The sequence below is a fragment of the Orbicella franksi genome, chromosome 3 (genome assembly GCF_964199315.1).
Source record: "Orbicella franksi chromosome 3, jaOrbFran1.1, whole genome shotgun sequence".
Taxonomy (NCBI): domain Eukaryota; kingdom Metazoa; phylum Cnidaria; class Anthozoa; order Scleractinia; family Merulinidae; genus Orbicella; species Orbicella franksi.
Window position 1 is genome coordinate 32,480,019 of NC_138147.1, and position 18,261 is coordinate 32,498,279.

An 18,261-nucleotide genomic window follows, 5' to 3' on the forward strand; every position below is an offset into this window, starting at 1 on the left:
TCGTATTTCGAAATGTAATGTCACTTTTTAAGGAAAAATGACTGCTAACTAAATTGATGCTATTTATAGCATTTATTTAGCCCTTTTCCAAGACCTTAACTCTACCGCGGACAAATGCTGTTCAGCTTAATTCAAAGGTAGTTTCTTTGCTGATCCGTACGAGTAATGGAAGAGAAGTCTCCCATTGGTGCCCTCTTCCCGTTTTACTCGCGCGAGTTTACTCGCAGTTTTGTCTGTAGTTTCTCCTTTCCCATCAGCCCTTGCAGTTGGACTCTGCGTTCCGTTCCCGTCAGACAACAGGAGCTGGGGTAAGGAAAGTTCTGAGAAAGAGGGTAAGCTCAATCCTACGTTGGTTTGTGGTTTTGTCTTGTGGTTCAGATACGGAAATCTTGTAACCGGTTTGGTGTTATATACGTCTTTACTAACCGGTTTTCCGAGGGATTTAACATCTGGCATGTTCCAGGGTTCTCCGAAGCTCTTGAAGTCCTTGGAAGAAACGGGTCCATGATTTCCGCCAAGAAGAAAAGTATCTGGCCGTTCTGTTATTTTCGATTGAATATGGACGCTATTTTCTGACACCTGACGAATCAACTCCTCAGCTTCCTGGCAAAATTTTACAGCTTGCTTCTCCAAACGCCAAACTGCTTTGGGTCCAAACTCTTGCAGGGTCTCTTGGCATTTCTAGCCGGAAATTCATTGAACGGAATCGGTGGTGTGATTGGAAAGGCGGTGGGACCCAGTCTCATCACATTCCCGATATAGTCTACTCCAAGAGTAATTTTATTTGTCGTGTAATTCTTGCGAACTGTACCTCGCGAAATGGCGGCAGCAAAAACCTTACCTGCGTCAATATTTTGCTTCGTGGAGTCGTCTATTGTATAGTCGTCTATTTAAGACCCTTTAATTAAGACCCTCGAGTAACCTTTCATTTCCGTTCTAGGTTTTACTATTTACTATAGGCCTATAAATTTCAGACTATCTTTCAAGTGCGATCTGAGCGCGGGTTCTTTTCCTGAAGAGCGGCTGGTAATTGAGCTTTTATTCACTTGCCTCTCCTGGAAATGTGGCGATGAATTAAAATATTCGCTGATCTGCCTAACATTACGATCGTAAGATGGAGTATTCGCCTGGATATTTTCTCAGACTGATTAATAGTTGTCTGTTCTTCACCAGTCCCCTGGCTTTTCGGGGAGTGGAGGAAAATTGCTTGTTACTAAATTTCCAGTTGCAGTAGGAACTACACGAAATCTTAAATTCTCTGTGCTCTGACAGTGTCATCTATAGGAACCAGGTGAAAATTAATCTTGTAATTCTAGGACAGGAAAACGTCTTCACGTCAATGTTTCTGTTCTTCCCAATTCGGCGCGCAACAACCCAATTAAGCGCGCAAGGAAAAATACGAGTGGCCCAGCATAAGTTAATCCACGTAGACGTAATTGCTTTTACATTATCCCAACTAAAAGACAAGCGCGCAGAGTAAGACAGAAATTTCTCACGTGAACTGATCCCGGAAAAGATACGTCATCTTCTGACGTCAAGTGTCTCAGGTCACTTAGCAACGTCGTGATGAAACCGTGGGCTCAGATCGACAGTTCTTTGTCTCCATACCCACGCCGCCTCGGGCAGAGACACTATAGCGACGATCGATTACAGTGATTTTTTCGTTCTTTATTTGTAGATTGTTTCCTTTTACACCTTGGGACATTTGTTTTACTCAGAAAAAGTCAACTTCATGATCATTTGCATTAAATTTTTCCTTACAATTTTTCATCTTTTATGATGATCGACAACATTAACCACTATTTCGTTGTAGATCAGAAGAAAATTATCTATTATTTAAACTAGTGAATTTCAAAATAAATCTTCGATTTGAACAAACATTTCATTTCACGATTATACAAACCAACATAAAGTTAGTCTTCTCTTGCCACATCTCATTTTTATCGAAGAAAAATTTAAGTCATTGAAAAGTGTAAAAATGCCATGGTGATAATGATAATGATGAGGACCTCGAGCTCGATAACAACAACAAGAAAAACAACAACGACAACGATTGCCATATCCATCGCTATATAGTAAGGATGGCGGTGTGTTGCCAACAATTTGGTTTAAAGTAAATAACTATAATCATGTGATTAAACACCTCTGCTCTTCTAAAATTTGAAAAATTAAACGACTATTATTCTATTTTTACCTTAACATCGCTGTATAGCGAGCTGGCTTCTCAAACTTTGCCAGGTAACGCTTTAGATGGATCACTAAACTTTTTTAACTTTTCTTTCTGTTTAAACTATCGTGTAACTTTGCTTGGCACTGTTGTTACATCAAAATGATTTTGAAATACTTTTCGTGCAATATAAACAATGAAGACAATTTCCATGAGGTTCACAAACCCGCCATGTCCTGGCTGACTGAGTACATAACAAAGAGAACAAATGCTCTTTTATCATCATAATATGTACAAAATGCTCGAAGCACTCAATGTTAGTTCAGTAAACTGCCGTTTTAACTAACGTTAATATAGAATACTACTTGGTATTAGGGAAGACATAGATCTCCCTCTTGTTAGAGGTGCTGTCGAATCTGAACGCAAATTAGTGCTGTCTTTGGAGCTCCATGCTGAAAATGGGCTCCAACCATTAATATTAGAGGAAAGATCGCTGAATTTAGAGCTGGCTTCCCCGATCTGGTTTTGCTTTCTTTCCATCGGTTTTTCATCCCCTATTCTAATAGAACTGTCCGAAAGCCTTCTTTGAAACATTTTCTCAGTTTTATCTTTGGGATGAGAGGTTGAAAGTTCTGGGTTCTTTTCTTGTGTAGCCAACGGTCCAATGTCCAGGGTAGGCCTGCTTCGAGACCTCTGAAGCGCTTTCTCGATCGCGTTCTTAAGATCAGGCGTGTAAGGTACCTTAGGCAACACTAGGTCCAGCTTTGGCAATTCTTGAGGGGGACGGTGATACAGCTTTAGTCTCCCTTCAACCGGAGATGTTGAGTTTCCGCTGTTAGTGTTTTCGTTACCTTCTTTATGCCGCACAGTCTTCCTGGCGTTGTTACTCTTTATATCGGGCGTAGAATTCGGCCGGTTGTTTTCGGAAAACCTTCCATTTGGTTCAGGATTTGAATAAGGTTTGCCGGCGGCAAAGACGTCTTGCGTTTTCCTGTTTCTGTTTTGTTTACCCCGCTTAATATCAATTCGACGATCCACGATGGTTCGACTTTTACTCGCCATTCTGTCAATAATTCTCGCATTGGTAGTCTTGCATTTGCTGAGGCGATCCCATTTGCTTGGAATAAGAAAAACCTCTTCGTTCAGATCAAAGCGTACCTTCTTGGCGAGTTGTTGATCTTTTTTTCCTTCCATAACACAAATGTCCTTGAAATCAGCTGCTCCGGTGAACTCCGATAGTCAATTTCATATCTCTGAAAAGTCTTGTAATCCCTTCGTTGATTTTTCTGTCTCGTTTGTAGCCTACAAATGCCAACAGACGGTACTTCTGAAGTGTGTAAACATTTCACTAGATTATTTCACTACCTTGGCATTTCATACAATGCCTTTGAAAGCTTCAAAGTCTCTCTCGACAGCGTAATGTACACCAGGTATTTTGAAAGCTGAAGTGATTTCTAATTTACGTAACAGAGAAGCAGTATGCTGATGTAAAGTATCACCTTTTGTGCTAAGATGAAAGGAAATTAACATACAGTCGCATTGCCTGGTATGCTTGGCTATCTCTCTCCCTAACGCTTCAAGATAAAATCTAATTACAGCAGAGGTTTTGTTTATGTTTTCTCAGTTTCGACTGTGAACGCAATTTACTCATTGTCAATGTCGTTACTAAATAATGCATGCTCTTTCCAACTTTTAATCCGCTAAACAGCGCTGGCTGACAAATAAAAAGTAAAGCTTTCGTTTTCTTTTGAATTCTTTACAAAGCACCCACCAAGTTGTTTGTCTCGCGACCATTACGTCAATGCTGTTTTGCCGAGTCTAATGAAGTCTCTTGAGAGAATGTGGAAAGTGAGTTCTTTCTTCGATCATTATCACTTGACAGAAAATTAGCGAAGGCAGAAATAAATTTAGGTATATATCGGCTTTTATGAAGGCACGCCACAGTGTAAAGTAAACAGGCTTTAGAATGATAAACAAGTGCTGTGAATGTGAAAGTGGCAATTAAATTACTTATGGTAATCTGTGGTTGGTCATGTCGGGTTGTATCGCTATGGACTATTAGATTCGTTCTTGGCTTAAAATCTCCTCCATTCCTGTGCCTCTTATCTAGAAGTCTCGCTACATCGCCGAGAAATTAAGATCTCAAGAAATCATGAATGAAACTCTGGAATTTTTTTCTTTCTTCCTTCGTTTGTTTTTGTTTTGTTTTGTTTTTTTCCTACAGTCGAGAGGGAAAACAGTAGTGTTCTTATATTCAGCGATTTCTCAATTCTCATCTACGGAGACCAAAACGTTTAGGACTTATTGATTCAACTTGCGCCTCGACAGTGAATATGTTAAAAAAAGGTGTCTGGATATATGTATATATATTTTTCACGCGCGCGACCAACTAACATTGCGAGCAAGAGAGCGATCTGGGGCCGGAGACGCCAGCAATATGTCAGCGGATACAGCTTCAGCACATAAAAATCAATATGGCGGTCGTTTTGCACAAATTTCGATGTTACGCATTTCGACCGTTTATTTCAGCAGAATCACAAGTCAGGTATAAGAATACTAGTATTTGAAACATCCATCTTGGTTTTTAAGCCGTAAAATCAACATAATCTTGCTGAATTTCCGCATATACACGTAGGTCTTGTGTTCGCTGCCTAAGGACGAGTCAATTAGTTTGTGGCATGGAAGAGTTCTTTCCGCCAGGAGTTATTGAGAAAGGAGAACTGGCACCAGAATCGGTGAAAACAGGTACTGTTCTCCTTATGAAATGTGTTAGTAGCCACCTCATTGACATGTCTTACGGGACAAACTAGAAGTTACAGTAAATGATAATATATAGATTTAGCCAAGCCGGGTTGTTCGAGGCCCAATTAAGCTGATCCAGGATCGATAAGCGAGAATTTTGTGTTGAGTTTTGTCGCGTTACGGTGAGGTTTCCTGTATATTGTTCAGCCTTCTGTTTTTAGTTTGAATTATCTCAAACTACGCAAAACAAAAGCAGTGAAAAACATTTGTAAACAATAAAAATTAATACTTCAGTTAATTTCAATTCTGGGTCAGCTTCTAAATAACCTGGTCTGAACAACCTATTAGCTGGAGCATGGCCGCCATCTTGTGTGACTCCGTCATCACTGTTGTCGCTGTTGCTGTTGTGCGTACACGGCCACGAGCAATACCGCTAGCCATGAAAACCACAAGAAAATCAATTCATGGGTTTCTTTCCTTTTCTTTCCTATATGGGTATGGGGCTCCGCTTGGTGGCCCTTCGGGACAGAGCTCTGCTATTACTACTTGAACTAAAATCACGCACATACATACTGTACATGTAATTTGATGTTACAGAAAAATATTTATACCACCCTCCCCTTGCCGTGTTTTCTGTTTAGAACCCCCCCCCCCTTACTGAAATTCCAATCGAGCTTCAAACTTTTTTTTCAACATAATTTTAGCTTAGTACTCCTCATCCCCTAAGAATTCCCTTTTGGTGGTAACTTTACACTGATAATTCATCAAATGATATTTTATTTGTAGGTAGAAAATGGCGTGCAAATGAACTGAGGGGCAAAAGCAATGAAGATCTTCACAAACTATGGTAAGACATTGTTTAGTTGAGAACTCTGGCCTTTTCTGGTTTGATATCGACTCTGTTATCAAAATGCTGTAAAATGGCACTGTTACATGTATCCTACTTTATTTATTGAAAATAAATTTCAATGCTGGGTCTTTCAAATATCAGCTCAAATCCAAAACAGGCCAAAAGATTAGAGAAACACAAAATAGATTGAAGCATCACTGTGTTGCTACCCCCACCCATGTCCCAACCAGTAACTTGATAGAACCTTTCTCAAGGACATAATTCAAGGGATCGGGCAAGGCTGGATTCCTTACCAAACACTCAATCTGGAGTCAACTGCTGTTTGTGATGATTTATATTAAGCTTCAGTCTTGTTTATGTACAAAATGTTATCTTTTAGGTATGTGCTTTTAAAGGAAAGAAACATGCTAAACACATTACGGCATGAGGCGAAGAGACAGGGTGTGCCCATGCCCTCACCTCAAAGATGTTATAAGGTAACAATCAATAGCTCTCATGAAAAGTAAGCATTCAGCATGTCATGGGAAGCATTGTGATATCATAAAATGCTCTCTTGAAATGCTTATTTGAAAAGTAAGCATTCATCATGTCATGGGAAGCATCGTGATATCAGAAAACTTGTTTCATGGGCACAATATTTCTCACTTTGTCCCCAGCAGATGGATGGTCATTTGTCATATTCATACTTTTCCATTTTGTTCAGTTTTATATTTTGTTGGGAATTTAATATTAACTTTGGAATTTTTGTTTTTATCTGATTATTCATATGGTAAGGCATTGCATTTTTATCTAACTTTGTATTCAGGTGCAGAAGTCAATGGCATCAATTAAACAGGTGCTCGGAGAACGGGTAAGCAGTGCATGAATGAGGTACATTTTTAATGAAAACTGTTAGAGAAATTGAAAGTTACCGTGTACTTGACAGACTGCTGATTTCAACACAGAACTTCTCCCTATGCATAACAAATGCCATAAAATAAAATGATATTATTGTATTACTCGCACCTTCATTGTTGCCGTGAACATTTTGTACATCAGACACATTTCTAATAACTCATTCTTCCCAAAAACATTGATTAGGGCAAAGGTTGTGACTGATCTGCAACATGTTTGCATTGCTTTACATAGAGTAGAGTGAGAGAGTGAGATGCCATGGTTAACCTGGGATCAGGTGGCCTTTTTTCTTTGGGGGGGGGGGAAACCCCTCCCCCCCCCAAAAAAAAAAAACGTGTGATCACAGGTTACCCTATGATTTAACACTGTTGTCCAAGTTTGAAGCAGTTAGGTTCAGAATCAAAGAATGACACGCAAAGTGATGAGAAGTTTTTTTTTTTTTCTTTTTTTTTTCAGGAAAGAGTGTTGAAAATCTTGGAAAAAGAAGTATGGCCATTTGATGAAGTTCCAGAGGAAAAACCAGTAACAGCCTTTGATGAAGCAAAATCAGAATTTTCTGATAGGAAGAAAGATTATCGTTTCTTGGCATTGATCCTGAAACAGGGGAATGAAGCTGCAGAATAAACCAATATGATTACTGCTTTTAACTCTTTCCTCCAGGCTGAGAGTGCTGAAGTGCAAATCATCATTGGAATGGCTGACTAGCATTTCATCCAGAGACTTAACATTTGGAACATGACTCTAGAAGGGAAAGAGTTAATTAAGTGACATGGCATGTCCTTGTGAAACACAGTTGATGTCATAACGACCTTTAAAGTTCCCAGGTTTAATCTCATACTAATCGAGATTTCACAAAAGCAATGCATCGAAGTGTCTCCATGTACACATGATGCTTCAAAGCTGTCAGAACTGCCTTATGAATTACATGGCAGAACAAACAATTTATCACAGGATTGATCAAATGCCTGTAATCTCTGAAGAAAACAATTTTACAATATACAAAAGTTAATTGGACAGGCCAAAAAAGCCCACTGCTATTGTATACATGTACATGTACGCTGTGTAAAATAATGTCGAGTTTAAATTACACAAAATTAGTTTAGTAGACAACGCATTACTTCATCATGATGGTAACTTTATTCAAGAGATGCTTTTCCTTTTATATTAAAATAACTACATGTACAAACTTCAATGCCTCTATAATTTTAAAACACTATATGAAATCTTTCTTTTTTAACTGTTCAGGTACAGTGAGTAAGACTGTACAAAGCCAGATAAGTCATATTGTATCTTTGTTGTGCATGTTATGTGTGGAAAATATTTTTCATTTTACAGTACCACCTGAAATTACAGTATATGCTATTAGCCATGGGTTTTATGAGGTGTTTTGCTTCATCATCAGTAGGAAATTATCTGGATCCAATCTCAGATGTTACTCCCTCAGGGAACAAAAAAATGCAAAAAGTGTACAAAGGAAGATGTTTGTCAACTTATTTTAGCACAGCTTTTGTAACCACTTGAATGTGCTTTAGTCTGTACAATGAACCAAAATCAGAACACTTCAAGGGTTGCAGCATCCAAGTCGATTCTAGTGCACAGATTTGTGTTCAAAAAAGCCAGCTTATACTTGCTATTGTGCTACCAAGGAGAGTCAAATTCCAGAACAGATGCAGTTTTTGTCCTTGCAGATTGCTGTTTTCTCCTTCTGATACACTTGGGACATTTTCTTTCAGCAATGCAAGCCTTGTGGTATACAGCCTTACATTTCCCACACTGAAATTTTCAGAAGCAGAAATGTATAAATTAATTCACAACCAATGAATTATTAAAACTATGACTGCATAGGTGTATGCAAACAAATAATATTGTATCATTCTGTTTTTTCAAGTTTGGGTCCATTATTTTGCCATTTTTGATCTTCACCTCTGAAAATTATACTACCAGTAATAAAATCGATCTCAGTAAATATTCACCAATGTCCACATCGCCTTCAGCAAATAATTATGTATTGTTAAATTACTTTTAGAATTTAACAGGAAAACCCACTGTATTTAGTGAGGGATGGACCATTATTTTTTTGAGGGGGGTTGGGCAATTTTCTGGGGCATGAATCTTGTGCTTGTGCAATAGAATTTTTGGCCCCATGGCTCCCCTTACACAATTTGTTTTTCAGCAATTTAGGCTGAGCAGGAATTTTTCTGCAAAATTGTCCACCACCACCACCACCACCACCACCCCCCCCCCCTTCCAACCCCTTTCCAAAACAAGTGATGGTCCATCCCTAACACTCACACTCATTTTTAACAACAGGCCTTCTGCACAATCCTATGATTCAAACAATTCTTACCTGTGTGGTGTTTTTAACTTCAAATGGGTAAATGATCTTAGGGTTATTGCAAATTTCACAGAAGAATCCCTTTTGACAACAGAGCTGCAAGAAAACAAAACAAAAAAGCTTAAATGACAAATTGAAGAGTTTTCAAATACTGGTCTGACAGCCTCACTGGAGCTTATGTTGGTTTCTGTATCATGAGCTCACTTGGAACATAGCAGTATTGCTACCAACACTACTCCCCCTAGATGGGATGTTAGTCCATCTCAAGTTTTCCACACACCCCCTCCCCCAGTATTTGCTAAGCATCCCTAATGGTTCGTTAGTAATGATAAGGGGGAAATGTTGTGACAAATTAAGAGAAAGGAAAGGAAGGAGAATTGATCGCATTATTGTGAATAGATGATTTGTAGACTCGAGACTAGCATTCTTAGACTATGTTCACACTTGCTACCGGAGTACAATTCTCACTGTGTACTAATGTGAACACACCTTTTTCCAAGTACTTACACCAGAATTTGTGCACAGTGGTAGTGCCCAAGTACAAGGTCACGACCGTGTACTTAGGGCCCTAATTGGTAACTGGGTAGTAACCAGTGTCTGAATGCCACACATGCTCAGGCACCAAGAGTGAACATAGCCTTACTATTATCACTAGCAGGTGCTTCGGCCTTGTATACATTGTATGACCAGTGGGTTTAAGCCCAGACCGGGTCCATAGGTAACAAGTATGTACAGTCATGTAATTTGCTTACTTTGCACTTGTAGACATGTTTTGTACAATGTGCAATTATTTTCTTGAGATGGTGAGCCAACTGTCCTGACTGTACCTGAATCAAATCCTGAAGTTATAACACAAGGAAAAAAATTATCAATATATTTATACAATGTTAGACAAAGATCATCAAAGATTGTTAATTATATAGTAACCACTGCACAATAGGTCTTATGTGTGATTACATCACACACTCAAAATTCACCACTAAGCGTTGTTTGGGAGAAATTTTCTCAAACCTCAGGTACCTAAGTTTGTGTTGTTTTCACAAGGGTATTCTTTTCATCTTTGCTGCTTTGGGAGTTTGCATTTTACGAATCTTGGTGGTGAAATGTGCTTGTCTGATGTCATCATGCATAAGGTCTATTGTTTGTAAATTTGACAGAGTTTGAATTTGCAGAATTGAAACCACTAAAAAAGATGCTAACTGACCAGCAAAGAATATTGGTGAATATCATCCCAGAGATATTCTCGAGGCCAAATTCTCCTTCTAACATCCTCTGCTATGGGATCTTTGCACGTGAATAGAAAGCCTTTTAGATGCTGTAACTGCGACCTTAGGACCTGGGAATAAAGCAGACAGGAAATATCACTGCTGGGTAAAATTGATTGTTTCTTACTAATGATTAATAAGCGACATGACTGAACTTGAATGACCAAGTTTATCTTCCCTGAAAAGTTTTAAAAACAAAATATGAGTGACAGTTAAGAGAAACTTGGCGGTTACCTTAACTTCATGCAGCTCCTTGATTACATTATAAAGAGTGGGATTTGTCTCGTCAATATTAAACAATGGTTCCTCTTCAATGTGTAGCAGGAATAGCTTGCACTGTTTAGAAACTTGGTGTTTCCTCAGGTCCCAGTTGTGAATGACTCGCCCAGGAATTACATGTTCTTCATTTTCATGACATTCAAAACAATAGTAGCATGCGTCAAAGGTACAAACTTTGAATTCTCCATAGATCATTCCTATGAGGAAAAAAATGTATTACTAATAAAACTAAAAAGCAACAGACAATTATTATCTATCATCATAAGCCTGCCATGCATGCAGAGAGCTAGATAATAAAGCTTTCTGTATGCATTGCAGGCCTACGAGGATAGATAATAATAATTATTATTAATAATAATTATTATTAATAATAATAATTATTATTAATAATAATTATACTCCGTTTAGCTCCTGGGGGGAATCCCATAGAAAAAGGAAAGCCCTGGGTGCTTATCAATGGCTTGAAATTTTTTCACCCCTGAGAGATACCAATTCTAATAAAAACAACTCATTATCTCCTGTCATATTTTTTTCAACTCGATACCCTAAAAGGTACTGTAAAAGCTCCTGCTGTGGACCTTTTGAGGCTGAACACCCTGAGAGGTACCAAAACCACTTTTTTAATCCATAAAACCTGCATCTTTTTTGACACCGGAGTGCAGACCCCCCCCCCCCCAACCCTACCCTACCCCACCCCCTACGGGGTTTAGCTCTCCCCTTTCAGGTACTAAAATATAACATTTGTAATCACCAACCTATATTTCTCCCACATCCCTTACACTGGTAGTTTTGGTTGTCCAACCCCTTTTCAGTGGCTATTTCTGTTACAATTGACATCAGTTCGGCAGCACGTTCATCACCATGTGCAGAGCTAACTGAGCCCCTCTTTGGGAGAACTTCAAAACCTGCTAATGTATCTGTGAGGACCTCAGGCTGGATCTCATGCTGCTCCATTATTGGTGGAATCTAAATATATAAATACAGCAGAACATCAATATCTGAACATGAGTTTTCCCAGTTTTTTCAATTATCTGAATTCTAGGGGTGGTGAGTTGTCCTTCAAAAACTGTGGTTCTCACAAGACTTTCACTGAATTTCATGGGCTTCGCAATCTCGTTTTTTACGGTTATGTGCATCTTGCAGTCTCAATTTTTCACCAAAGCTGTCTTGCAGTTTCAATTTTTGGTGAGGCTAAGAAAGTCTTGAAGTGAAGATTTGTTTGTTTGTTTGGGCTTTTTTTATAAAGGATGTCTGAATGTCTTGAGCTTGCATTTAAGGTCATTCCTCACATTTACATTGCGCATCCTTACTGCGCATAATTTATGGCGTCATTAGCGCACGCTCGTGCACACGCACATTGAAAACATGACGGATTTGCCTTGATATTGAGCTCTGTTAGTGAAAAATGGCTCTAGCTCACCAACGAGCACGGGCACCCCAATCTTTTTTCCAGTCATTGTAATCAACTAATCATAAGCTTTGCGTGAGAAAAGACTGATCTAATTTCTATTGCTGAAAATTGAATAAATAAGAAAAATAGCAGACACACTGTGGTCTTTTCTATTTTGTAGTCGGTAACCACGCCAAGAAATTCGGTTCAATTTTTAATCAAGGATTTAGCTTTCTGTCTGAATCAAACTTAAACTGTTTATTTGTGTCTGACACAATGTATTAACTATAGTTTAATGTGTGTTTTCATGAGTCTGGGCTCACAAAGATGTTACAATTACAGGGAATGCATTCTTATAATAAGCATTAAATAATGCCAAAATGGGGCATTTTCAATGCCTCACTGCTCCTTAATGAGCATGGGCACCCCCCTTTTTTATTTCAAAATTGAAGTTATCATATGAAAAACATTCAGTGGACAAAGTTTGAACAAAAATCTATTGTCACTTTTATTTCAGAGGAATTACCTTAATTCAACACTTTCAGAATGTCTCGGGCTCACAAAGAAAATCGCTTATCTCATCTTCTTGCAAAGTCTCGCAGCCATCATTCACCACCCCTGACTCTGTTAACCTCAGTTGTGGTATCTTGACATATAAATTTTCAATACACCGTGACCTGTACTCTCAGTAATTTATCAACTGAAGAATATTTAAATTGTAACTAACCCACATCAACCCTGATCTTCAATTAGAATACACATGCGTGCATGTACATTGTAGCTCTGCATGGCTTTTGTGTGGATACTAATGACAATGTAGTCAGACTCCCCGATTTGTTGTCAAACTCTCGATCAGAGGAACACATGCAGTTAATTTTCTATAGTGCTACAAGTATGTCACAGGACTAGTAACTGCATGCATAACTGAAGATACAAATTTTTGGCCTCAAATGTCTGTCATTTCAATCTCTTCCGAGGGACAAATTAAAATGATAAGTGTGATCAGGGATGCTTGTTTACTAATCTTTCCAGGATATATGAGAATAAAGTTAACATCACTCTCTACCTGCTGTGCTGCAGGTGGCAAAGGTACAGCACCCTCTGCATAAACAGGGGCCTCAAATCTGTTAGGTCCCTGAACAGTGTAGTCCTTTAACAAAGTCCCAAAGCTGGGTACATTTTGTAACTTTGCATGCGTCACTTGACTGAGTGGCTCCCGAGGACACGGCAGAGGCCCTACATGATCTGCTTCATTAGCATTGCCAACATCAGTTTCTACCGCAGCCTGTGTTTCAAATGCCGAGGACCAGCCACTGGCCATGCCAAGTTTGTTGCTACCCATCAGAGGGGTTGGACTGATGGTATCACGTTCATTGCCTTGAGAGGAGGGTTGTACTGCTGGTGAGGATTGTTTGTGGCCTACAAATACATTCAGTACGTAAAATACTGAATCATGTTTTCTTTGAATCAAAATAATAAATTGCCTAAACAAGGTGCAGTAACTGTAACAAAAAACTCCAAAATCAATACATGTGCATGTGTTGTACAGACCCCTCCATCATCCTCAAAATGTACATGTAGTTACAAATTCAGGACTTTCTGTAGAATACTCAAAATTTTATTCTCATTGTATAGTACCTGTAATAATATGTAAGTAATCATGGAGATAAGTTTCTTCATAAAACAAAAACTCAGATACAGTTTATAACTTAACACAGGTTTACAGTAAAATAAATGTTTTAAGCCAAGAAAAGATTAGTACAATAATAATTATAACCTACTGTACACCCATGCCATAAGATCAAAATAAAGCCCATATTTGGAAATTTTCTAAGGAAGCAGAAAAACTATGTCAGTAGCAGCTGCTATTTACCTTGTTCATTTACATCCTCTTCTGTTGAGGGTGAACTATCTCTGCTAACTGATTCCTCTTTCGTTCTGTTAGCCACAGTTTGCTGTTCTAGTGCTCTTCGTTTCAATTCTGTGCTGTCCTCAATACTCCATCCAGCAAGTTCAGCCACTTCTGCTTCACCGGAAGCTAAGGAACTAGAGGTTTGATGAAGCATGGGCCTAACACCTGCTGCTGGGGGGCTTGCTGATGAGGAGGCTGGGATGACAACTGGAACTGTTGAAGATCCATGGCTAGGCATACCTGGGAAGGAACCATAATTAGGCAGCTTTTTAGAGCACACAAGTCATGTGAAGTGACAGTCACATTACATCTTGGAAAACATGTTTATCATCAACAAGCTTTTGTAATCAATGTAGAGCAAAGATCTTCAGTCCGAGTCAGTGGTTAAAATTACGACTTGTATATATGTCTTTGTAGCATAATGCAAATAAATGGAAGGCTTTAACTGCTGTTTACCCTCTGGCCCTCCCCAACACCTAGCAAGATGCCAGTAGTCTATGGATTAGAGGTGACTACAGTAATTTTGAGCAGTTACTGATAGAAACAATTCACCAGTACACATATATTTGAGCAGAAAACAGAGATGCAGTGTGAGATTAAACTGTCTTTCCCAGAAGTAAACCATGAAAACAGTAAACACTGACTGGCCTCCATGCGCGCAGAGTCAACCAAGTATATTAACCATGGGGCTGCCACACACCACCCCTTTGCCCCTCTCACCTCCCAGTTAACCTCAGTACGGTAAATAAAGTTAAAAATTACCTGAATAGACTGGTGAAAGTGAACGAGGGGCCACTTTTGGTAGCTGCCAAATACCACAGAGAGCCAATGTATCACCAGACCAACTGTTCAGACCAGGCGTGTTGTAGTTAAAATCAAATTTGAATTCACCAAGGCCTGTGAATAACACAATGTTCATTCAGTTCTCTTATGATTTCATGATCTGGCATTTCTTTGTCAACAAATTAGCTTTTGTTTAGTTGAGTAAGTTTAACATAGTCTTTTCTTATGAGTAGATACAAACTGAAATTTTTGGCAATAAATACAATTGTTGTCACTCAATTGTACATAGCATTATGTCCTTTGAAAGATAAGCTTTCCTTCAAAGGGAACTTGTTGTACTTTACAGTTGTAGCACCGACACTTTGCTTCTTAAAATTTATCAACAGCAGCAAATTTGTAATCCCAGGTTGATTTTTACCTCCTCAGAGGTGCTTAAAACCCACAAGTCCAGCCAACCATACTTCCCTGCAAGAAATTTATTTGTAATCCAAGACTTATGAAACCATTTTTTACAGACTCAAAATAAATTATTATAAATTAAATATTAAATTTGATCAAAGCCAGGCAAGGGACAAAAGGCACATGAAATAAATTAAATTAATACTTATTTTCTGAAGATATTACTCCATCTCTTCTTACCTTGCAGGAAAGTTTTCATTATTGATGGTAGCTCTGCATCCAGCATAAATGATGAACCTTTATACGACTCCCTGCAAAGTCAAAGTATTATTAAATTACACTGTGTATGTTAGCAAAATCTAAGCCAAAATGTTGCCTGCATGAAAGGAGGGAGAAAACATGGTAAATTGAATTTATTTATTTTTAAACTTCAATGCAAGCTTACAATGTACTTGTACATGTGTAACTAATATCACTGAGTTGTTTATGATAGAACATGGCTCTTAACAATGCTAAGAGAGCCAAACTTACAACAGCTTATTCTTGTCCATCAAAAGTGCATCGAGGTAACTTTCCATTAAACCATCATTCAAAGCAAGACGAACCCATGCCTGAAGATAATAAATAGCAATCAACAGGTACTAGCATTAACTAACTACACTGTAGATGTCTCTCACACTTATGATGTACTCACTCAGACCGCACATAGATACAATGAGATGATTGGTGAACTGGCCTTGATAGGGAAAAGGAGTAAGGTGCCAGCTACACATATTATTTTATACACAAACATAGTAAGACTCACCCGACATCTTCCTACATTGGTGTGGATTTGTGAAAGGTGCTCCAACTCATTCAAAACGTCCTTATGAGTGAATTTTGATATCAGGGACCAAAATGACTACAATTAACAAAAAACAATGTTACTAGTTATATCCTGCCTCCAACCTTCTTAAATTGTGGGTCTAAGAAAAATGGTATAGTATTATAATTGCTTCAGAGATGCAGTACTATTAATAGTTTGTCACTTGGAATGAAACTTACATGAGTAGGCATTGCTTCTGTTGATATCTTCCCAAGTAGATTGTAAAAGTTTGACAGCTGCCAGCCAATAAAAAGAAAGAGGATAAAAATAATTCCATAATTGGAATGCAACCAACCTTAAGTGGCATGTACATGCAAGGCACATTTTGTAAACTAGCATTAATTTTCATGTTAGCCTGCAAGCAGGCTCACTTGTCTGGATAGGGTGGTGCAGCAACCACGAGCCGGCAAAGCAGGCGAGAAGAATGGAAAAAGGAAAAGTTCTTCTCACCGGTGAAGCCAACTCACAGTCACGGCTCCGCACCACCCTACCCAAACAAGTGAGCCTGCTCGCAGGCTATTTTCATGTTGTACAGGTACACACTACACACTACAGACAGACAGACATTGCCCTTACTACATTATGTAGAGTAACCTTTCATACAAATACAGTTCCAAGGAAGCTTCTTTTGAGTAAACCAATTATTTGTCTAAGAACATAACATCCACAAGCAACATTTCACATGACCATCAGGAGTCTAAAGGCCAGGCACCCAGCAAAATGATCATCTGAGGGGATGAATTTGCCTGCCTGGCTTGACCATCTGATCAACTGTGCTTTAGAATTGACTTGAGAGAAGTGAGCATTGGCTAGTGAAAACTGTTAATTAAGTCATCACCTTAACACCATGCTCCTGAAATCCATGAAGAAAAATGGCTTCCAATAAGGTACTGATCATCAAGGCATGCTCATCATTCCTGTAAACAGAGGGTTTTAAATTTGGCAAGAAATTTATAGATTCAGTTAGAACTATTTACGGAGTTGTTGAACCAAGATTAAGTCAGTATAAATAACCTTTGCCCATCCCAAACAGACATTACTTTATTAACAATTAAAGTGATCTCAGTACCAACCTTTCTACTTCCAAGTCTGCTCCAATGTGTTTTCTCTGAAGCTGTCAAAAATAAACTAGCTATTGAATTATTTTGTACTAAGTATTACCGTTGCCCACCGGGATCACATTTAGTATATTATATTTCTTTTAAAGATTGAAATGTGGTGTATAATTACCAGAGCCTGAGATGTGGCAAACAAAGAGTATAACTTTTGAAAGTTTTTATACATGTAAACCATTTTTTTAAAATAAATTTTCAGTGAGTTTTGTCTGCTCTTATAAGTTTCTTTGTTGCTTATCCTACAAGCATTCAGGTACATATGAAGGCTGATATCTTCAATTCTGAACTAAACAAATGTTTATAAGCACAAGGTAGTGGTTTTATCTTAAAATGGTAGCAGTCTGTCCATTAAGTGGGGTCACAGCTGAGGTGCTTCAATTTATAGACAATTCCTCTAATATCCAGTTAACCAATGATTGGTTATTAGACTTTTTCAACATATGATCCACTGTTCCTATTGGATTAAAAACTGTTCCATTCATGGTTTGCAACCAATCCCTGCTAATGTCAACCAAAATGGAAGTGATGTCATCACATGAATTCCTAATACTGTCTACTGTGCAAGCATTTACAGTCTCTGTATGCCTAAGCTTGGGTAAGTACCTCCAGTACAGCATGGTTTGGAGTTCACGGTCAGCTTGAACATAAATACCTCTTTCACTGCCAGTGATAGTTCACTAATAAGTCTTCTCTTAATTTCTGCATTTCTTATCAAGTCATCCTCAGTTTCTGAAAGTAATAAAGAGTTTAAAAAGTAAAAAGACAACACATAGATAAATGGTCTTAGAAATAATAAATGTAAGCTTAACTTATCATTTTAATTAATTTAAGTGCGTTTTTTAAAAACTGAGGCGCAAACATAAATGACATACATGTAGCTACAAAAATCCCAGCAATAACAAAGTTTTATTTTCTAGAGCCAGATATTCTCGTGTATTCTCATGCAGTCGATAAGTAACAATGAAAAAAATTCTATAATGACAATTATCTTACCTATGATCCCTCCTTTCTTCCATCCAGAAAACATTGCTGCCTATTCAAAACTTTGAATAAATTAAAGTTGACAATATTCCCAAAAGAAACATCACATTTTTGCATTTTAGAAAGGCGTCTCGTTACAGATTAAAAGGTAGCTAGCCAATGAGTGTCAAATCACGAATCACGCTTTTCACATTATTTTCTCGTGAAAGTCCGCCATCTTTGTTATGATACTGAATCAGCTGACCATATGAATCGCTTTTCTACAGAATCTGTTTTGAAAGCTC

General features: G+C 38.3%; 3 protein-coding genes and 1 pseudogene across 3 annotated transcripts; 1 reads left to right on the forward strand and 3 right to left on the reverse strand.

Moving 5' to 3' along the window:
- Positions 1-2,400, reverse strand: LOC145482532 (uncharacterized; annotated as a pseudogene).
- On the reverse strand, positions 1,993-4,265 carry LOC145480348 (uncharacterized). The gene has a single exon (XM_081458637.1). It carries the CDS (start codon positions 3,359-3,361, stop codon positions 2,516-2,518), a length of 846 nt encoding a protein of 281 aa, XP_081314763.1. The 5' UTR covers positions 3,362-4,265; the 3' UTR covers positions 1,993-2,515.
- A 327-nt stretch (positions 4,266-4,592) lies between these two features.
- Positions 4,593-7,677, forward strand: LOC145482111 (large ribosomal subunit protein uL29m-like). Its single transcript, XM_081460711.1, has 6 exons — positions 4,593-4,712; positions 4,803-4,912; positions 5,696-5,756; positions 6,139-6,235; positions 6,565-6,609; positions 7,110-7,677. Exons 1-6 carry the CDS (start codon positions 4,642-4,644, stop codon positions 7,275-7,277), a joined length of 552 nt encoding a protein of 183 aa, XP_081316837.1. The 5' UTR covers positions 4,593-4,641; the 3' UTR covers positions 7,278-7,677.
- A 94-nt stretch (positions 7,678-7,771) lies between these two features.
- On the reverse strand, positions 7,772-18,150 carry LOC145482110 (pleckstrin homology domain-containing family M member 1-like). The gene is made up of 17 exons (XM_081460710.1): positions 17,990-18,150; positions 17,649-17,725; positions 16,955-16,995; positions 16,720-16,798; positions 16,061-16,117; positions 15,822-15,917; positions 15,548-15,627; positions 15,257-15,327; positions 14,597-14,731; positions 13,796-14,074; positions 12,989-13,341; positions 11,288-11,498; positions 10,488-10,729; positions 10,193-10,324; positions 9,741-9,827; positions 9,001-9,084; positions 7,772-8,426 (listed from the first exon to the last, which is right to left on the reverse strand). Exons 1-17 carry the CDS (start codon positions 18,021-18,023, stop codon positions 8,292-8,294), a joined length of 2,193 nt encoding a protein of 730 aa, XP_081316836.1. The 5' UTR covers positions 18,024-18,150; the 3' UTR covers positions 7,772-8,291.
- Between the last annotated feature and the right edge of the window lie 111 nt (positions 18,151-18,261).

What these genes read in the sequence shown, in the direction of transcription:
- LOC145482111 (XM_081460711.1), top strand. Translation starts at nt 4,642, where the DNA reads ATGGCGGTCGTTTTGCACAAATTTCGATGTTACGCATTTCGACCGTTT. An exon ending in ACCAGAATCGGTGAAAACAG is followed by an intron (nt 4,913 to 5,695) that starts GTACTGTTCTCC and finishes TTTTATTTGTAG; the next exon opens with GTAGAAAATGGCGTGCAAAT. An exon ending in AACAGGTGCTCGGAGAACGG is followed by an intron (nt 6,610 to 7,109) that starts GTAAGCAGTGCA and finishes TTTTTTTTTCAG; the next exon opens with GAAAGAGTGTTGAAAATCTT.
- LOC145482110 (XM_081460710.1), bottom strand. Translation starts at nt 18,023, where the DNA reads ATGTTTTCTGGATGGAAGAAAGGAGGGATCATAG. An exon ending in TTCACCAATATTCTTTGCTG is followed by an intron (nt 9,828 to 10,192) that starts GTCAGTTAGCAT and finishes TTATAACTTCAG; the next exon opens with GATTTGATTCAGGTACAGTC. An exon ending in AACATGTCTACAAGTGCAAA is followed by an intron (nt 9,085 to 9,740) that starts GTAAGCAAATTA and finishes GTTTTCTTGCAG; the next exon opens with CTCTGTTGTCAAAAGGGATT.
- LOC145480348 (XM_081458637.1), bottom strand. Translation starts at nt 3,361, where the DNA reads ATGGAAGGAAAAAAAGATCAACAACTCGCCAAGAAGGTACGCTTTGAT.